A 15,912-nucleotide genomic window follows, 5' to 3' on the forward strand; every position below is an offset into this window, starting at 1 on the left:
AATGATCTACTTTCTTTCAATTAGCCAATTTTTTGGAAATGCCTGTCAATAAGTATTCATGTTAAAATTCGCATTCTCAATTGACCAAAAATACTCGTGTGATTTCCGATTGACCTCACTCCTATGGGAACGTGTAAAGTACATACTCATGCCTACAAGCCAGCATTGTTGTGTAGACACGCTTTGGTCTATCTGTGCGGTATATCTTACAGTGCTTGCTTCGAGTTCTTGTATCGCAATATACTAGGAGGATACAGTGAATGTGAGAAATTGAAGAACTCCTGTTTCACAAGTCAATTTAAACTGATTTCAAAAGCTGCAGAAGAGAGTGTGACGTCAAATTTGTTGGGCGGTGTATAATGATAGTTTTGTGGTTGGTGGCAAAACACTCCAGTAATCAATGGAGTCAAGATTGTGAAGAATTTGGAAAGGAGTGATTCAAAGGGAGGTGCGTTACCAGGAGGAAATACTCAAACCTCAGATTGATGAGAATTGACACGTTGACCCCAATCTGGGTGTGGAAAGCATGACTAAGAGGACTGTTTGGCGTGAGTGATGAAACAATTTGCTTGATTCCACATCACGTGGGCAAATCGTAGCCGTGGAAGCTTCCAATCCAATGGGTTTCATCCATGTGCCATGCATAACAATGACAATTATAGTGCTTTGCGAGCCTCCATTCACCATTCAACGCACCTACTCACTCACTATTCGCTTAACCGTTGTCGCTCCTAAGGTTTGTACCACTTCATCCAAATTACTCAATGCTTGTTTAATCTGTACTGTGTGTACGTGAACGGGGCGAAATACAGAAGCAAGTACTTACTAATGTAATTCTTGTTAATAAATCTATCCACTTGATACATCTATGTTGACCTATAAAATACTGTCACTACTGTTTCAGTTCCCAAGTCGACACATCTTTTAATGCCTTCAGAGGAAACATTGACACCAACTAAATGTAGTCTTTCTCTCGCCTCGAGCACCTTTCAACTACACTAGCTTTTACAAATTTTTTGGGCTAAACCATTCCACTCGATGAGAAATCGTGTAGTTTTTTCCCATTACCTCAGACAAGCATTTCACCTCGTGGTCACAGGCTCGAGTTGACTAAGTGCGTGAAGTTCAATTTACTGGAAAATCCGAAAGCGCCTGCATTACAAACGAGTTTTAAACCCGGTTTTAAGACATAAAAATTCCATTTTAATAACAGTGGATGGCTTGCAAAGAATGAACTTCTCACTCACAATACTTCATTTGTCTTTTATCCAATTGTGCAGACACTGATCGCTGTTGTTCAGAATCGAAGAATTGTAAGGTTGGGGCATTCCCTCCCATTGATATCCGCAGGAATTGCAAATCCATAAAGGACAATTTTTTAGGAAATTATTGCATTTCAAGCATTTGCGGACTTGTGAGCATATCCACCAAATGCCTAGAATCCTTTTCCGTTCTGGTTTATAATGACGGTTTAATTTTTATTTTTACTCTCTTTTACGAATCACGTCCAAAAAAGTAATAATTTCCAATGGAAGTTATACTACACTTAACTCTCGGGCACCAAGGACCGCTGACATCTTCAGTTGGACAAAGAGAATACTGCTGACAGCGGCTTGTACTTGCAGTGTGTAATTAACATAAAGATCCTTCTGGTACCTTGCCGTTTTTCCCAAAACTTCCCTAAATGGGAGCTATTTCTAGTACCAGAACGCAATAGCAAATGAGTAACGAGTAATTCGTTTTATTAATCGCCTCCACATTCATGAGGACAAATGTTATCGCGTTGCAGTGGTTCCACAACCATTTCCACGTTATCTGATTGGTCTGGAAGAAACAGGACCAATAGGAAGCCAGGCAGACATCAGGTCATTTGAATAAGTGCCATTGTAATGCAGCCAGTGCATTCCAGACAAGACGAACAAATTCAGTTCGAACCAAAGGGCAGACGAACAATTTTCTAATAATTGGAAGAAAGGTGTAACTAGAACAGGGTGTTAAATGCGTATCCGTAAAAGATGACGATGTTTTAACATGATGTGCACCATAGTATTAAATGGATTGATTCCCGAGGTAAAGCCAACAATTACTTCACCAAAATAACATTTTCAACAGTTGCTCAAAAACTAAAAAAAGGCATTATTCTTAGATTAGGACAATCAAGCACCTTATTTATCATTCTAAACCCAAGCAATTTGCTTTAGGCGTGATTTTGTTTTAACTAGTTTTTATAAAATGTTGAAGAATGCGTGACATATATCTGTAAAGACAAACTTTGATTCAAAAATCGGAGTATCAAGCATGCGTGATACTTGTAGTTAATGTGCTTAATGAAAGTCACAGTTTCGTAATATTTAATCTGGAGCCATTCACCCAAAAACATCAGTCAAACTTATCAAAATGGAATTTCGGTAGATTCACATCCTCTTTGATGCGCTTTTCGACGACTAAGACGCCTCAGCAGGGATTTTAAAGAAGTGTTTTTTTATAAAATGACATTAAAAGGCATTAAAAATAATTTCTCTAATTAACTTTTATGATAATTCTTCATCATATTACTAGGTTTTGGGAATCTTTCCCACTATTTTCCACTTCCAAGGGTATTTTCGGACTTGCAAATTGACATACGGAAAACTCTGTGGATAGGGAATCCGTCGCCAACACAAAGTGCCAATGTGGAAGTGACTTTGTGCCCCCAGCTCACCCTCCCACAGAATGATTGTGGCAGGGAGCCGTTCCACCCTAGAAACGCCTAATAAACTTTCCAGTCACTATCAAGCCGTAATCATGCCAAACTACCAAGATAACCGACTTATTAAATTGCCGGTCTTCCTTTCTCTACCAACCTTTTAATGAGAAAATTTTTGTTTTACCATTTGCAGAAATGGTGAAATAGTAGTGTGTCTGGTGTCAATGTTCTAATTTACTTTACCCTTTTAACTGTTTTGAATAGATTGTAGATAAAATGAAGCATGCTCATCAACTTGAACACATTTTGAATTTCGTGAACCAAATGCGAATTTATTAACAACAAAATCAGCTTTCGTTGACTATTCATTTTTACATATCCCTATCATTGATGCCAAACAATGGTTATTAACCCACTAGGTTTGTCAAAAGCCTAAAACTGTAACCTTTTTCCCTATCTTTATACACTTGTGCTGTAGTGCCTCGAGTCTCTCTTAAAGCCAAAAGAAGTTATGCTAGTAAAACAGAAAATGCATTGCCGACGTAGAGAGGGCCTGAAAGGCTACAGCCATGGCCCCACGATAGCCACACTTGTCAAAAGTACAATCCCTATGCCCTAGGTGCCCGCACAAATTAAATGCACTTAAATAATCAAAGTATTACATAACCGTCCACCGCTATTGAATATCGTACAAAGCCCTCCTCTTAATAAACCCCCTGTATCGGTCATCACACCGTAGTCAGTATCGCAATAAAACCGCTTAAGAACTATAAGCGTCGGTCTTCAAGTTTACATGCATTGAGACGATAGCTGACCACAACGTCACCCATTCCACTTGGGAATTCTACCAGGTTTTGCTCCGTTTGGCAACCACTGCCTGTGGCCAGTCGTAAGAACACTGACCCAAGAGCAATGTGATTTAATAAAGGACGGTATTTAAAATAACTTTTCGAAGATTATGGCTCACGACTGTTACTCCTGGCTAGCTTGTCCTCGCTTTAGTGCTGCCCAACCGTGTCTAGCTAAGGTTTGTCAGGCTAGCAAGGAGGTAGAGGAGGCATCGTGTGTTAACTTAATATCCTTCTATAAATACCGTAGACAACTCCGTAGCGAACACTTGAGATGGTTAACAGCTGGTTTCGCTCGCTTCCTGCAGAACACGGGGCTGAAGTAGTCGGCGAAGGTAGTCGTCATTTTCAACCTATCCGATAAAAGGTACTTCACAGATTACCCCATCCACAGTATAAGCACTTCTTTCCCACATTAATGGGAATTTGGATAGCAGTCTTTTAGGATCAGATTTCCCTTTCAATGCCATCAACGCAGAGCCACGAGTCATTCATAAAGTAGAAAGAAGTCGTAATAGTAGGACTGATTGTGTATTGCTGACGCACAGGAGGTCTGAGGGGCCACTGGAATGGCCCAAAAGTCTTCCCGTCAAGCGCAATTACCATGGCGGAGCCTTGCATACCCGGATAACCAAAACGAAGAGTTTAACAAACAATAGCTGAAATCACTGAATTTTTTGCCTTGTAATGACTTACTCCAATTAATAAAGAGGCGACATCTTCATCACTCCAAAGTAACCTCTTTTGGTAATCGTTGTCATTTAATGCACAAATGCCTCAAAATCACGTGGGCGGCCAAAGGTCGTGAATTGAGGAGTACCTTTCGGACCATTGGCCCTTTGTCGGTATTACTAGCAAACCGCACGTTTATTAAATAATTACATGTGTCACTTGTTTCAAGTAGCCCATTGAATCATCACTTATTCTCATTTGCAACTAAAAATAGTTGGATTATGTGATTTTTGTTTCACTAAACTTACAATTAAAAATCACTTCATTTGTCGTCAAAATGCCTGATGAGTGGGTTCTGAATAATGCCATAATGACAAGGGCACGAAAATGGTTTGGCTGTTCTCTCAAATAGGATAGATGAAATCTACCTCACCTAGTCTACATTTCAAAATATTTTTTCATTCATTATTAAATTGTAACTTGCCTTGTTAAGTGAGCAGCTTAGGTCCGACCAATCATCGGCTCGGAAACACCCTTATCCCGAAATGCCGCTTACATTAATCCCCGCCTAATAGTGTCTGCTTTCCTCTGGGGCTCAAAGAGCAATGCTGTGAATGATTGTTCTTTAAAAAGAAATTCTTGTTATTTTGTCACACAGACAGGTGATCGATACCATTGTCCAATTAAAAGGAGACCATTAACGAGGCGCAGTAGAACGCAACGAATGACCGTCTGGCAAAGCTGTTGACATTGTAACAGATGTCAGAAAAAACTTTATTGGGTGGTGAAGCGTTTTTAATCTTCCTTTTGATAAGCGCAAATTATACTTCTGTCATTAAAATCTACTTTATTCAAGGTTCCTCCAAACTTATAATTAGCTTTCTCGATTGCAACCATACCCATTAAGAGTGATTGCGAAAATTGTAGTCGTGAAATAATCTAGAACAGTCAACTCAACTTTCGTCAGTGGTTTTGAAAACAGAACTGCAACTTCAAAGTGAAGGAGAGAACTTGAGATAAATAAAGAATTAATTGGTGTACTTAGAAGGGAGGCCTGAGCTAGTCGCTGTTATAAAACTGGAACCAAAAAAGGAAGCAGTCTTTACCATTAAATGGGATACAGACCAATCACATCCCAGCTGTTTCACTAAGCTTGACATTTACGAAATAATCCCTTTTTCCGCATCCGCACCAATGTCTAATCATATGGCAAATCTTCAGCACTTCAATGTCAGGAACCAGGATGCTTTCTCTTTGGGCTCAGAGCTTATAAATCAAAATATTTTTCCGATCTGAAAGCTGTAAAGTACAACACTGGTAACATGTCTAGCGTTCATCTCGCATCAATGATTTGTTGGGTTTAGGCTGTCCATATGAACTAGACCTACGAGGACAATCCCAGAGGTGATTTAGGGTCCCTCAACGTAACTCTTCTTCCTTACTGTAACCGTGAGGGCTTACTGTCATATCATCGTCACGGGTAACTTGAATATTACAAGAAAATGGCAAAGTACACACCTTCCAATCGCACTGTTGACTAACGATCGAGTTTAAATAGACGTTGAAATTGCATGTTGAATAAATCGTATAGAAATATGTGGAATTCCTCTGACAACAGTTTGCATGTAAAGGGTGCAAAATTCGTTATTTTAGGTGGGTCTGTCTAAAGAGTGCAACTTTTCGTTACAATTTCTGCTTTGGTATTCAAAGAAATGCGCAAAACCCGTTTACGAAGTCTACTGCCTCAATTTTTTAAAGTTGAATTATAGTGCCACTTTGCACCAACTCGTGGAACCATTATTTGTAACCTTTAGCAAATATTACGAATACTAATTTGGCTCTGCCTCCTTTTATTTCAACCCCAAATCTTGCCCTCTAGGCCAATCAGCGTCACCGGAAGAGACCGATCAACGGTGATTCACGCTCCAACACGGCAATTGGACTCGCTGTTTGGGCGGTAACTACAATGTCGGTCAAATACATGTGCTATTAATATCTCTTCTCATCTTACAATGAGTTGAAAACCACGTAAATTAATTTACATCCCAAAGTGGCGTATCTCTTTGTTCCATCTTTCTGTCTAGTCATCAATTTTAGCCGTCGTTCAGGCGATGGCACACAGCCTTGAGCGCTAACTAATCGTGGCCATGCTTGGCATCCCATAATGTCCCACTCCTATTGGTTAATGCAACCCAAGTCGTAATCAATGGCGCAAGTGATATGAGCATGCGCCAAACCCATACAATTAAATAAAAAAAAACTCTGAATTTTATGTTGGAGGTTATTTTCTTGTAGTCGGCATGAATTTGAGGTAGGCGAGGCTTGATTACTAGTTACCTAGTAGCAACGATCGATTTGGTGTCTGGATTCCATCATCTTCTAAGTTGTTTCAAAATAAAGATAGTACACTATTCTTCCCATAAATTGAGGTCAATAAATTAATACGGACATGCTAGACTGGGCATGGTTTCAGAACTTATATTTAGACTCAGTTCTTAAGTGCCCTTCAAATCGCCAAGTTTGCCCGTCAACCAATCAAAATGCGGTGACCCAATAGCCAACCAATAGAAAATCGATTTGTTATACACTGGCATGACTTTGGAAATGGACTTAAATTGGTCGATTGCCTAAAGCACTAGGCTATATAACATCTTTTCCCTCATTTTAAAATATGGCTGACATACTTTTGCCATGTAACGTTTTGCTATGGGACAGCAATAAACTTGTGCTCGAGAACACCCACCCGAAATTCGCAATGCGTTTTTGAACTTGTTAGAATACCCTAATGGGCGTTTTATGCTGTTACGAATGGGAGGGAAAACATTTAAAAAATATTTTCTTCATTTCATAAAAGGTTGTAAGAGGTGAAAGGAGAGGAATAAACCATTGTTCAAAAGACAGTCTGGTGTTTCTGTAAGGCGTGGTGAATAATCAATGCAGTGACAAATTTACCCCTTGATACCCATTTTCAGACGAATTTAAACATATTTTAGTTAAATTTAATTATCAATATCATAAAAGAGAAATATCTGTTTACATGCAGAAGGTGGTAAGGACAGTGTGATTTTTTTCAGTTTCCATTATGTGACATTCGGGTTTTACATCTAGTTACGTTGTGCACTATAAAATGAAAGAAATTAATTCGTGCGGCATTTGAAATAAAATTAAGTAACTGCGGGGACTGTCATCGTCACAATCGATGATCCTTTCGTGTCAAGTTGAGAGCCGCTGGCAGCTTCTACTCTCATAAACGGTTTCGGCCTTAGAAGCAAAGATAAAATCCAGCCCTGGCCATCTCCGGTTTTGTCCAGTTTCCAGTTCTTCATTGTCCAGCCCGTCTCGCATGCGCGCGTGCCTAATGTCAAGGTAAGGTGGTGGCAAGCACTTGATCCGCGGCGTTAAGAGGTGCTGCCCGCAAGGCACAGCGCATTTTAGAGAAGCTTATCGAATGTTTCTCGCCGCATTATGCTAATTGTTTTGTGCCATTTTCAGAGATGAGCTGCATCTTTACCTACTAGCTGATGGAATGCCAAAAATGATATTAGTTATGCGCAAAAATTCATTACTTCGATCACAAGGCCTTATGATCTTCTAGGATAAGTTAAGAGTCAACAAACTCCTGGTATTTTCCTTCTAACTTCGATTGAGATGGGTATCCCATTTCGCTTTTCCAGGTAAGTATATTCTGCGTCATTTCATTAATGGGAATGGTAGAAGATTAATTATCTGCGTCAGCGTAAGAGTAATTACTCCAATAGATTTGCCTACTCTTCTTTGAAAGAGATTGGCAACCACGTAGTCCCCGCTCAATGATCAATTTCAAAAGATAGGAGCTAAAAGCCAGTCGCTTTAGACAGAGGTAAAGTAAATAATTTTGGATCAGACGAATTAGAAATGATTAAAAATGACCAATTGCCAAAAGTTTTCACTGTTTGCGAGATACTTGGCAAATCTTAAGCGTAACAAGTTTAATGGTTGGATAAGTTACCTTAACATGATGATCCACATTGTTGATGGAGGTGACAGGACGATGTGCTCCCGCCGTTGCCAAAGCGAGGGAGGCGAACTTTAATTAAGTGTGTACCAAAATGAGTTGTTTTTGAAGGACCAATTTAGCTCGCCAGATTTTGAACACTAATTCAAGTTTGTGGAGATGGTATAAAGGTAAAAATGTGAGGAGGAAGTCCAATTTAGGGTGTATCTACAGCCATGGTGCGAAAATCCACGGTAGTAAGTTTGTCGAAGAATCAAAAAATGACTTCAGTTTGTAATTTCCCTATATTTCATAGTTACACAACCAACTCACCATCATAGCTTCATAAAGGGAAGCAACTTTACGTATTATTAAGCACCAAGACCGAATAAACCTGTATGGCGATTTAAAGCACCTGGGTTTCGGAAGTGTTTCAAGAATGATACCTACGTGGTTGAAATGAAGGGGTTGTGAGTCGTAGTGATGTTAAGCCCTACCTAGGGCAAGAACAAAGGCAGGCGCGGCTTTAAAGTAGGGTGGCAGGGCCAGGGGGCCTGGGAGAGGGAGGGGCTGACGGCGCGCCTGTTTTTAATCCGAGTGTCCCAGGCCAAGCGCTTGCATGGGCCTGGATGACTCATTCTGGAGGATTTTTGCATCGCTCATCCCCATGGCTGTGGCCTCACCTCCTCTGCCATCCCCTCCCTTCCCCCCTTCCCACCCTTACACTAACTGAGGGCGGGACCTAAGACCAACCAATGTGTTGTAGGGTTTGCCGCGGATATTCACGTTTATTTTCCATTTGTATGGGTTTCAAATTTTTTCCATCGTGTCACCTCTCCTTGAGGTTACTTGGATGGCTTCCAGCTGCCATTTGCTGAAACGACAGACCGGTATGGAAGCTAAAATTCTGAAGCCATTATTCGCTTAGATCGGCAAATTTAGCGTCACATTCATTGTTTGAGAATACAAATTTATGTGATGATGAGACACAACCAAATGGTGGTGTCTGAAAGACTTCAAAATTGCAGTTTTCACATACTACGCAACCATTTAGAATCTGATTGTACCTATTGAGAAATACATATTTGGGACTATTCGATCTACCGCGGATTTATGATTCTTCGGAGGATAGCCTTAAGTGGCTTCTTTAGAGATCATACTAATACTTTTAAGGGAAAAGAGAAAAGGCTACCAAATGCTTCTGTGTACAGATGGTCATTTTGAAATGCGTAGGAGAGTGACAGATTTACAAAGTACAACTGCACGAAAAATCTAAAAATACCTACCTGTCCATCTAGTGTCCATTTAAGTTAAAGTCACACTTAATTTTTCCCTTCTCGCCTGTTTACTCGATTAGTTGGTTGGCTGTAGCCTAATTACACAGAAGTACAATTCGACAGACCTTTCAATCCGTAAACCTTTAATGATTGGTAGTTTAAAAAACTGTTGATATAAGATTTCTACGCACAATCTTCACCGAATTATTGCGTCTATCTGTAAATGAGGAAACCGATTGTGCAGGCATTATTTTCAAGGAATTTCAACCCAAATAAGTAATTAAATAGGAACCTACAAACTAATGAAGCCAATCCGATTCCAGGGAAGGTGAGAAAACTGGGTCGCTTATTAGTAATTGGCTGTGTGATATCAAAGTTGGATGCCTTAGTCAAGACTTTTCAGTCTTTTTTACAAGATCTCCCCTCCCACAGTTGCTACTTTTAAAGTTAAATGAGTTCCACAAAAGTGGCCAATATCAGGACAGGTTCCCGACAATCGTCCTTAAGACTTGCCAAAGTTGCCTCTTGACATTTACTAAATCATGGTCATCATGGGTAGGGCATGCCTTCAGGCGAGGACCGAGGTCCTTTGGTAACGCTGGCATTAATATAATTTCCATCGCTGCTTTCCCTTTTTTTATTTACAAGGATACGCTCGTCTCCCTAGATGATTAATTCATGGAAAAGGAGCAAAAAATAGGCAGGTGAAGCGGTGATAAAATCACTAGGTCTCGCTCTAGATTTTTCTCTTGACAGTCGTAGATCGCTGGAAAAGTCACAGCGATGTAAGCGCAGTAATAGCTAAATCCTCTTATTTAGTCTCACATCCGCTGTTCGCCGATTTTAAAGCAGCGAACCAGACTAAGACAACTGTCGAAGGAAAAGAGACTAATCTGATAATTTGAAAACACTTATGATATTAAAAATGCTCAACTTATTTATCATAAAAGATAGACAACGCATATTTGCGCATTTATAAACTAGTGATTTGGAAGATCTACTAATAATTACGTTAGGATTGCAAGACGTTAATAGTTTGATGAACTCTCGGACATGCTAAGAGGCCACTTAAGAGCTCAGCCCTTGTACCTTCGCTGGGCGGTCTGACCTCAGGGCCAAGCTAGTAGCTTCCAAATCCTTCCGTAGGTCGACAATACATATTCTGCAAAAAAATTTGTCACAGTAACAAATCCCTTTAAGGGTTAGAGGAAGAATGTGAACAGTTAATGTGAAAACAAAACATCTGACTGAATGTTGAGTTTGGCTGACCCTCGACTAGGTCACAGCTGTCTTTAGCGTTATTAAAGTGACATTTGCAATTTAGTAATTCCTCCAAATAGAAACATTTAATAAATCGGAAGCTATTCACTACCTTGAAAATACACAAACTGCTTAAATATGCTACCGAAATGTGGGAAGACCGGGCTCATCCAGTCTCTAAAATCGCTTGATTATTACGGGAAACGGCTACATGGGCGGTACAATCCTAGATACGGGATATGGAAAACGACAATCAGTTGGACTGCCCGGTTTTGCGTTTTGCCTGGACACACTCAGTCCGGGTGTATTTTGAGAATTGTCAACTCATTTACGACTACGGGTAGGCACGTTCCAAAATTGTCGCAATAAAAACACCAACCCATAGCTCGTTAGAGAAAGAAAACCTAGTATTTAAAAAGTGTAAGCAAAGGACTCCCCTACACACAATGAAAAAAGGGATTTTGTGCTAAGGTTTATAATAATGCCGCCGGTGGTGAAGGTTAACTCCCAAATCTCACTCCAATACTAACAACGGTTTCAGCCAACTCTCATATGGCAGAAGCAAGGAATCAACAAGATGCCCCACCAAAAAAGCAAAACATTAAAAAACGGTTGAACCATACCCACCTATCTCAAGTACTACTCTATTAGGTTCACAATCGAATCACAAGGCTTCGTCTAGGGGGAGTCGCAAACTTGCTTACACGCAACTCCGTGCAGGATTCACCCAAACTACCGGTTCTTGTATTAAATCAGTAAAAACAACATGAACAACTCCCTACTAGGGCGACTAATTTTGCACGCACCGTATGACGCATATCCGCACATCAGGCCTTCGCCCACCGTAGCACACGCGCTGGCGCTCGGCCATTGGCTGGCGTCCGACCAATTACATGCCGATTACATTGATTGCTAGGCCTCCCATGTACCCATTGGTGGCCTCATGCCTGCGCATCGTTCTATTCCCTACCAGGGGTGTGAGCGATTTTCGTCAACTGCGAATAGGAGTCTCGTGCTTTGATGAATAAAAAAAGCTTTGGGACAGAAAAAGGGAGGCCGGCTACTGTTTCAGTATCCGCATTTTTTATAAGATCGGTCCATCATGACTGTTAGGCGAGTGTCCGCATCGCTCATCAGACGGTCGAAGTTGGCTTTTATGGACTGGATTATTGGAAATCTGAAAATTTTAATTTTTTTAGAATAATCCAAGAATTGGAATGAGAGATGCAGATGCATTACGATGCACTGTCAATAGGAAATCTGATAGACTGCAAAGAATTCGGCAATCTTAGTATCGAAAGCAGCACCAAATGTAACTTGACTACGCGACTAGAGAAGGAGTAGGATGCTGGAAATGAAGACGCCCCGATAGGGAGGACTGTAATTAACAGCCTGAATAGCTGTAACACAGTAGACTGGGTACCTGTGTAGCATTGTGTTTATGCAGAACAAAAATGGACTTGATCCCTAGCTCCTGACTTTCATTGAGTGTTGTTAATGACTTTTCCAACCACTACATTTTTACAAGAGAAACAAATACAGGACCAAAAATCGAAACATTAGTGATATCATTGGGATTCCTTTGTTTATCCACCCTTTTGGGGAAATCTTTGTAAAGAGAGGGAGCCTGATATTTCACATGAGTCTTATCGCGCAAGAGAATTCGCCTAAAAGTCATCTTTCCTTACTGTATTTAGCAGTATATTTATGTTTAAGAATATTCACATTCCGAAAAATGTCGGATTGCTAAAACCACTCCTTTCCTACATTTCAGCAACAACGTCGGCGGCAGAAATTTTTGAATTTGTTACATTTTAATCCATCAAATCCGGATCACACTCCGTTATAAGGGATAAGGCGATGATTCTTCTAAGAGCACTTTTTACTTTCAAATTAATAATCCGCTTTTCAGACTATCATTTCTCTCCAATGCCAGGTTCGTTCATTAATGAAATGATAACTAAAGTAGCAATACAGTACGCATTGAAAGGTGGAGTCCAATTAAATTGTTTTGCCGCCATTATTTTGCATGTAATACGACGTCTAGGAGATCGGCAACTAGATGTTGTGCCATGACTTGAAATAAGTTAAAACCCCGCAAACCTAATCATATCGCTGCATGAATAACACAGGACCACTGTGGGAGTGAGTTGAAACTCTCAGTGAAGTTTGGGTGGAGTGTGCTAAAGAATGGGACACGGCACTTAACGGATGTAAGCACGTCATGAGAAGTTAAAAAACTATTTTCTGGCATGTCAATACACCACTGATTATGAAAAGTATTTGATGTTAGTCGGCCCAGACAGGACAATGTTACATGCCTTAGCGTTTATAACAGAAAGTCTTACCCTTAGTTGCGGTTGGCCAATAGAAACGTATCCCTTAAACTTAATGACGCTAGCTACGTAAGTAAAAAGGTCTGTTTTTTGTGCGGTGAATTTCATGATGCAGATTAGTCCTTAGATTTTGTAAAGAGACGTGTTCGTTCCATGAGAGTTTTATGCAAATACCAAAATAATCAAGTCCACCGTTTTCCAGAAGTTCATCGAATGCTTAGTCATCGTATTTGCATAGAGAGCTTTGGTCCGAATTAGGGTCCACTTCTTGTGGTGATTGACATTGAATATCTTTTTTCAGAGATTAGAAAGGCATTCACATGCGCACCGTAAATGATGCTCCGAAAAGTTCCAATGCCATCTAAAGCCAATCGGCTAACAAGGTGTGAAAAGCATTGTGCAGAAAACAATTGCTCTGCCTAATCCCCTCTACCCTAGCTTAACGGAAATGATAAAACTATTACGCCTTATTTACTCAACACAGAGAACCAGTAGCAATTTTATTTTGGTTAAAATGCCGTGTTACTGCAATTTTTAAGTAGTAAGTTCGTGATAGCGGGATTTTTTTTATGTGAAGCATAATGGCATTTCAAAGTCGATTTAAAGTGTAAAGCGGTTGTTACCAACCGCAGCTGGAAGTGATGGCGACCAGAGGGTTCAAAAAACGAAATTTATCTGCGTGGATCAATTACAATATTGAGAAGTCATTGTAATACTTTTTTTCTGCCTTAACTTTTTTCAAAATGTATTTCAAATTTCTCATCGCAAAACGGGATTATTGAATAGTATGCGATTCAGTTAATCTGACACTTTTACTGGATAATTCAGCTGTTAAATATCTTCTTAGGCAACGTTTTTCATGCCCATAAACACAGATTGAAAGAGGACAAGAGAAGATACCAGTCGAGTTAAAAAGAAAAACTGGTTTAACATAGTGTCCCATTTAAACCTACTACTCAATTAAAACAAAAGGGCGAAATTTTAGTACATTCTAATGCAGAAACTTCCGAGTTAGCTTTCATTCCGAAAGTATTGCCGGTATTACAAGATGGGATGATCTCCCGGAGGTCAGTTTGGTTGTCAATATATCTGAAGAAACTGTTGATAGGACAAGTTCAAATCATAGGGTGAACATGCCAACACAAATCGGTTAAGCTGAGAAACAGTGTTGTGCTGACCTGAAAGATAACAGTCGGAGCGAAGCACTTGGTTGTACCAGGCAAATCGTTTAATTGCAGTTAATTTAACAGAGTCATATAGAAACGCTGCGGCTAAACAGAAAGTACTCAAAATTTGCGTGATGCGTTCTCAAAGAGACAGTACTTTTTACCGACGAATGAAAATCTGAGCTAGGAGGAGGAAGCAGGAGATAGGTTAACATCACACAACTGCAAAGAAAAAAAACAGGTTGGAAAGTTACCTTTAGTACACTTTGTAGTAAAAATGATGCCTAATAAATGCACGAAAACCGCGGTGCTAAATGGTGTCGGATTTCCATCATTGCATTTTAAAATACATTATTTGGTTGTGGAGTTGCCTTATTAAACATTGCATTTATCTGATAGTTCCTGCAGACCTGATGATACTCTACTACAAGTCAGTGGGCAATGCAAACAAGAGTGTAAATGCGTTTTTTTGCTGCATACATGAACACAGACTCATAATTTTACTCTTTTGAACGGTGGTATTAAGCTCTACCCATGCTCATCTGATCCATCTGTATGTTTTGAGTAAATCCGGTACCCCGCTCTTATGCTTTCTCTGTTCTCAGGAATAACATTGGTGCTCCACCCAGAGAATGCAAAAGCTTCCGGCGGTAAATGTACTGATTAGTTACTAAGTTCAAAAGACAGATCAGGAGAATTTCTAACTAGAGAGATGCTATAAAATTCACGGAATTAGGTCATGCCCCATACTAGGTAAAGGATGGAGACCAAAGATAGGACCTTTGATAAGGGCTTAAGACGGGTTGGCTTACACTCAAGTCTTAAAAATTACAGGTTACTCATGTGGGATGGGAACACAATACCCTTTCATTTAGCCAAAGGTTAAAATTAGTACGGGCTACCCTAAGTTTATGGCAGACAATTAGTCTTGAACGCCTTACAATGTCTTCAGAGGTAGTAAGGCCACTATAAAAACCTTCGAAATAGAGTCAGACGAAAATAACGAATTTTTAGCGAGAAAAGGAATTAAATCTAATTTCGCTTACATCATCGGGTTCTCAAGTGTTTTACATTTGAACTGCTTGACTTAAATAATAAGAAGCATTTACAGGAAATTTTTGCATGAGTGTGGCTCAAAATAGAGAATGTTTAAGATATTCTGGAAGCCTAATCAAAACAACTACTTTGCTTGTCAGTATTTCATTTCAAGTCAAAAAATTTGCAAGGTTGTTGACATATAACACCGTATTTCCCTAAATGTTGGGAAAAACTTCCAGTAGAAGGTCAAAACCAATCTCCCATAGGCTACCCGTCTTATCAAGTGCTTTTATCACATTGCCTGCGGAGCCTAAAGTTAGGTGAATTTTCAGTAAAAAGAAAGGGTTACGGGCCTGAGAAAACGATCGCAATTTATTTTTGCATTGGCATAAAAGTCTGCCTAACCTTTGGACGATAGGGCTTTAGAGGTATCGACAGTTCTAATGGTCGTGTGGCTCTGCGAATGTTTTTAAAGAAATTCGCAACATATGTATCATTTCGTTTTGATTTCAAGGTCAAATAACGCTTCCCTTTTGTACTTTCTCTGGGCGGTATGGTCTCCGGGCTACGTCAGTAGCCTCTCCACCTCTTTCCTACATTGATAATGAATATTCCTTCCTGGTACTAAGGGTTATGTTTGTGGGGAGTCTTGGGGT

General features: G+C 39.9%; 1 protein-coding gene across 1 annotated transcript; it reads right to left on the reverse strand. All coding sequences in view use genetic code 11, as the record gives it.

The window, feature by feature from the left end:
- Positions 1 to 2,933: 2,933 nt before the first annotated feature.
- On the reverse strand, positions 2,934 to 6,294 carry EGR_08896 (hypothetical protein; the record flags this gene model as incomplete). Its single annotated transcript, XM_024498145.1, has 4 exons — positions 2,934 to 3,037; positions 4,515 to 4,561; positions 5,106 to 5,216; positions 6,218 to 6,294. The coding sequence occupies 4 exons, from the start codon at positions 6,292 to 6,294 to the stop codon at positions 2,934 to 2,936; spliced, it is 339 nt and encodes a 112-aa protein (XP_024347430.1).
- Positions 6,295 to 15,912: the final 9,618 nt, after the last annotated feature.

This window comes from Echinococcus granulosus (assembly GCF_000524195.1).
Source record: "Echinococcus granulosus chromosome Unknown EG_S00123, whole genome shotgun sequence".
Taxonomy (NCBI): Eukaryota; Metazoa; Platyhelminthes; class Cestoda; order Cyclophyllidea; family Taeniidae; genus Echinococcus; species Echinococcus granulosus.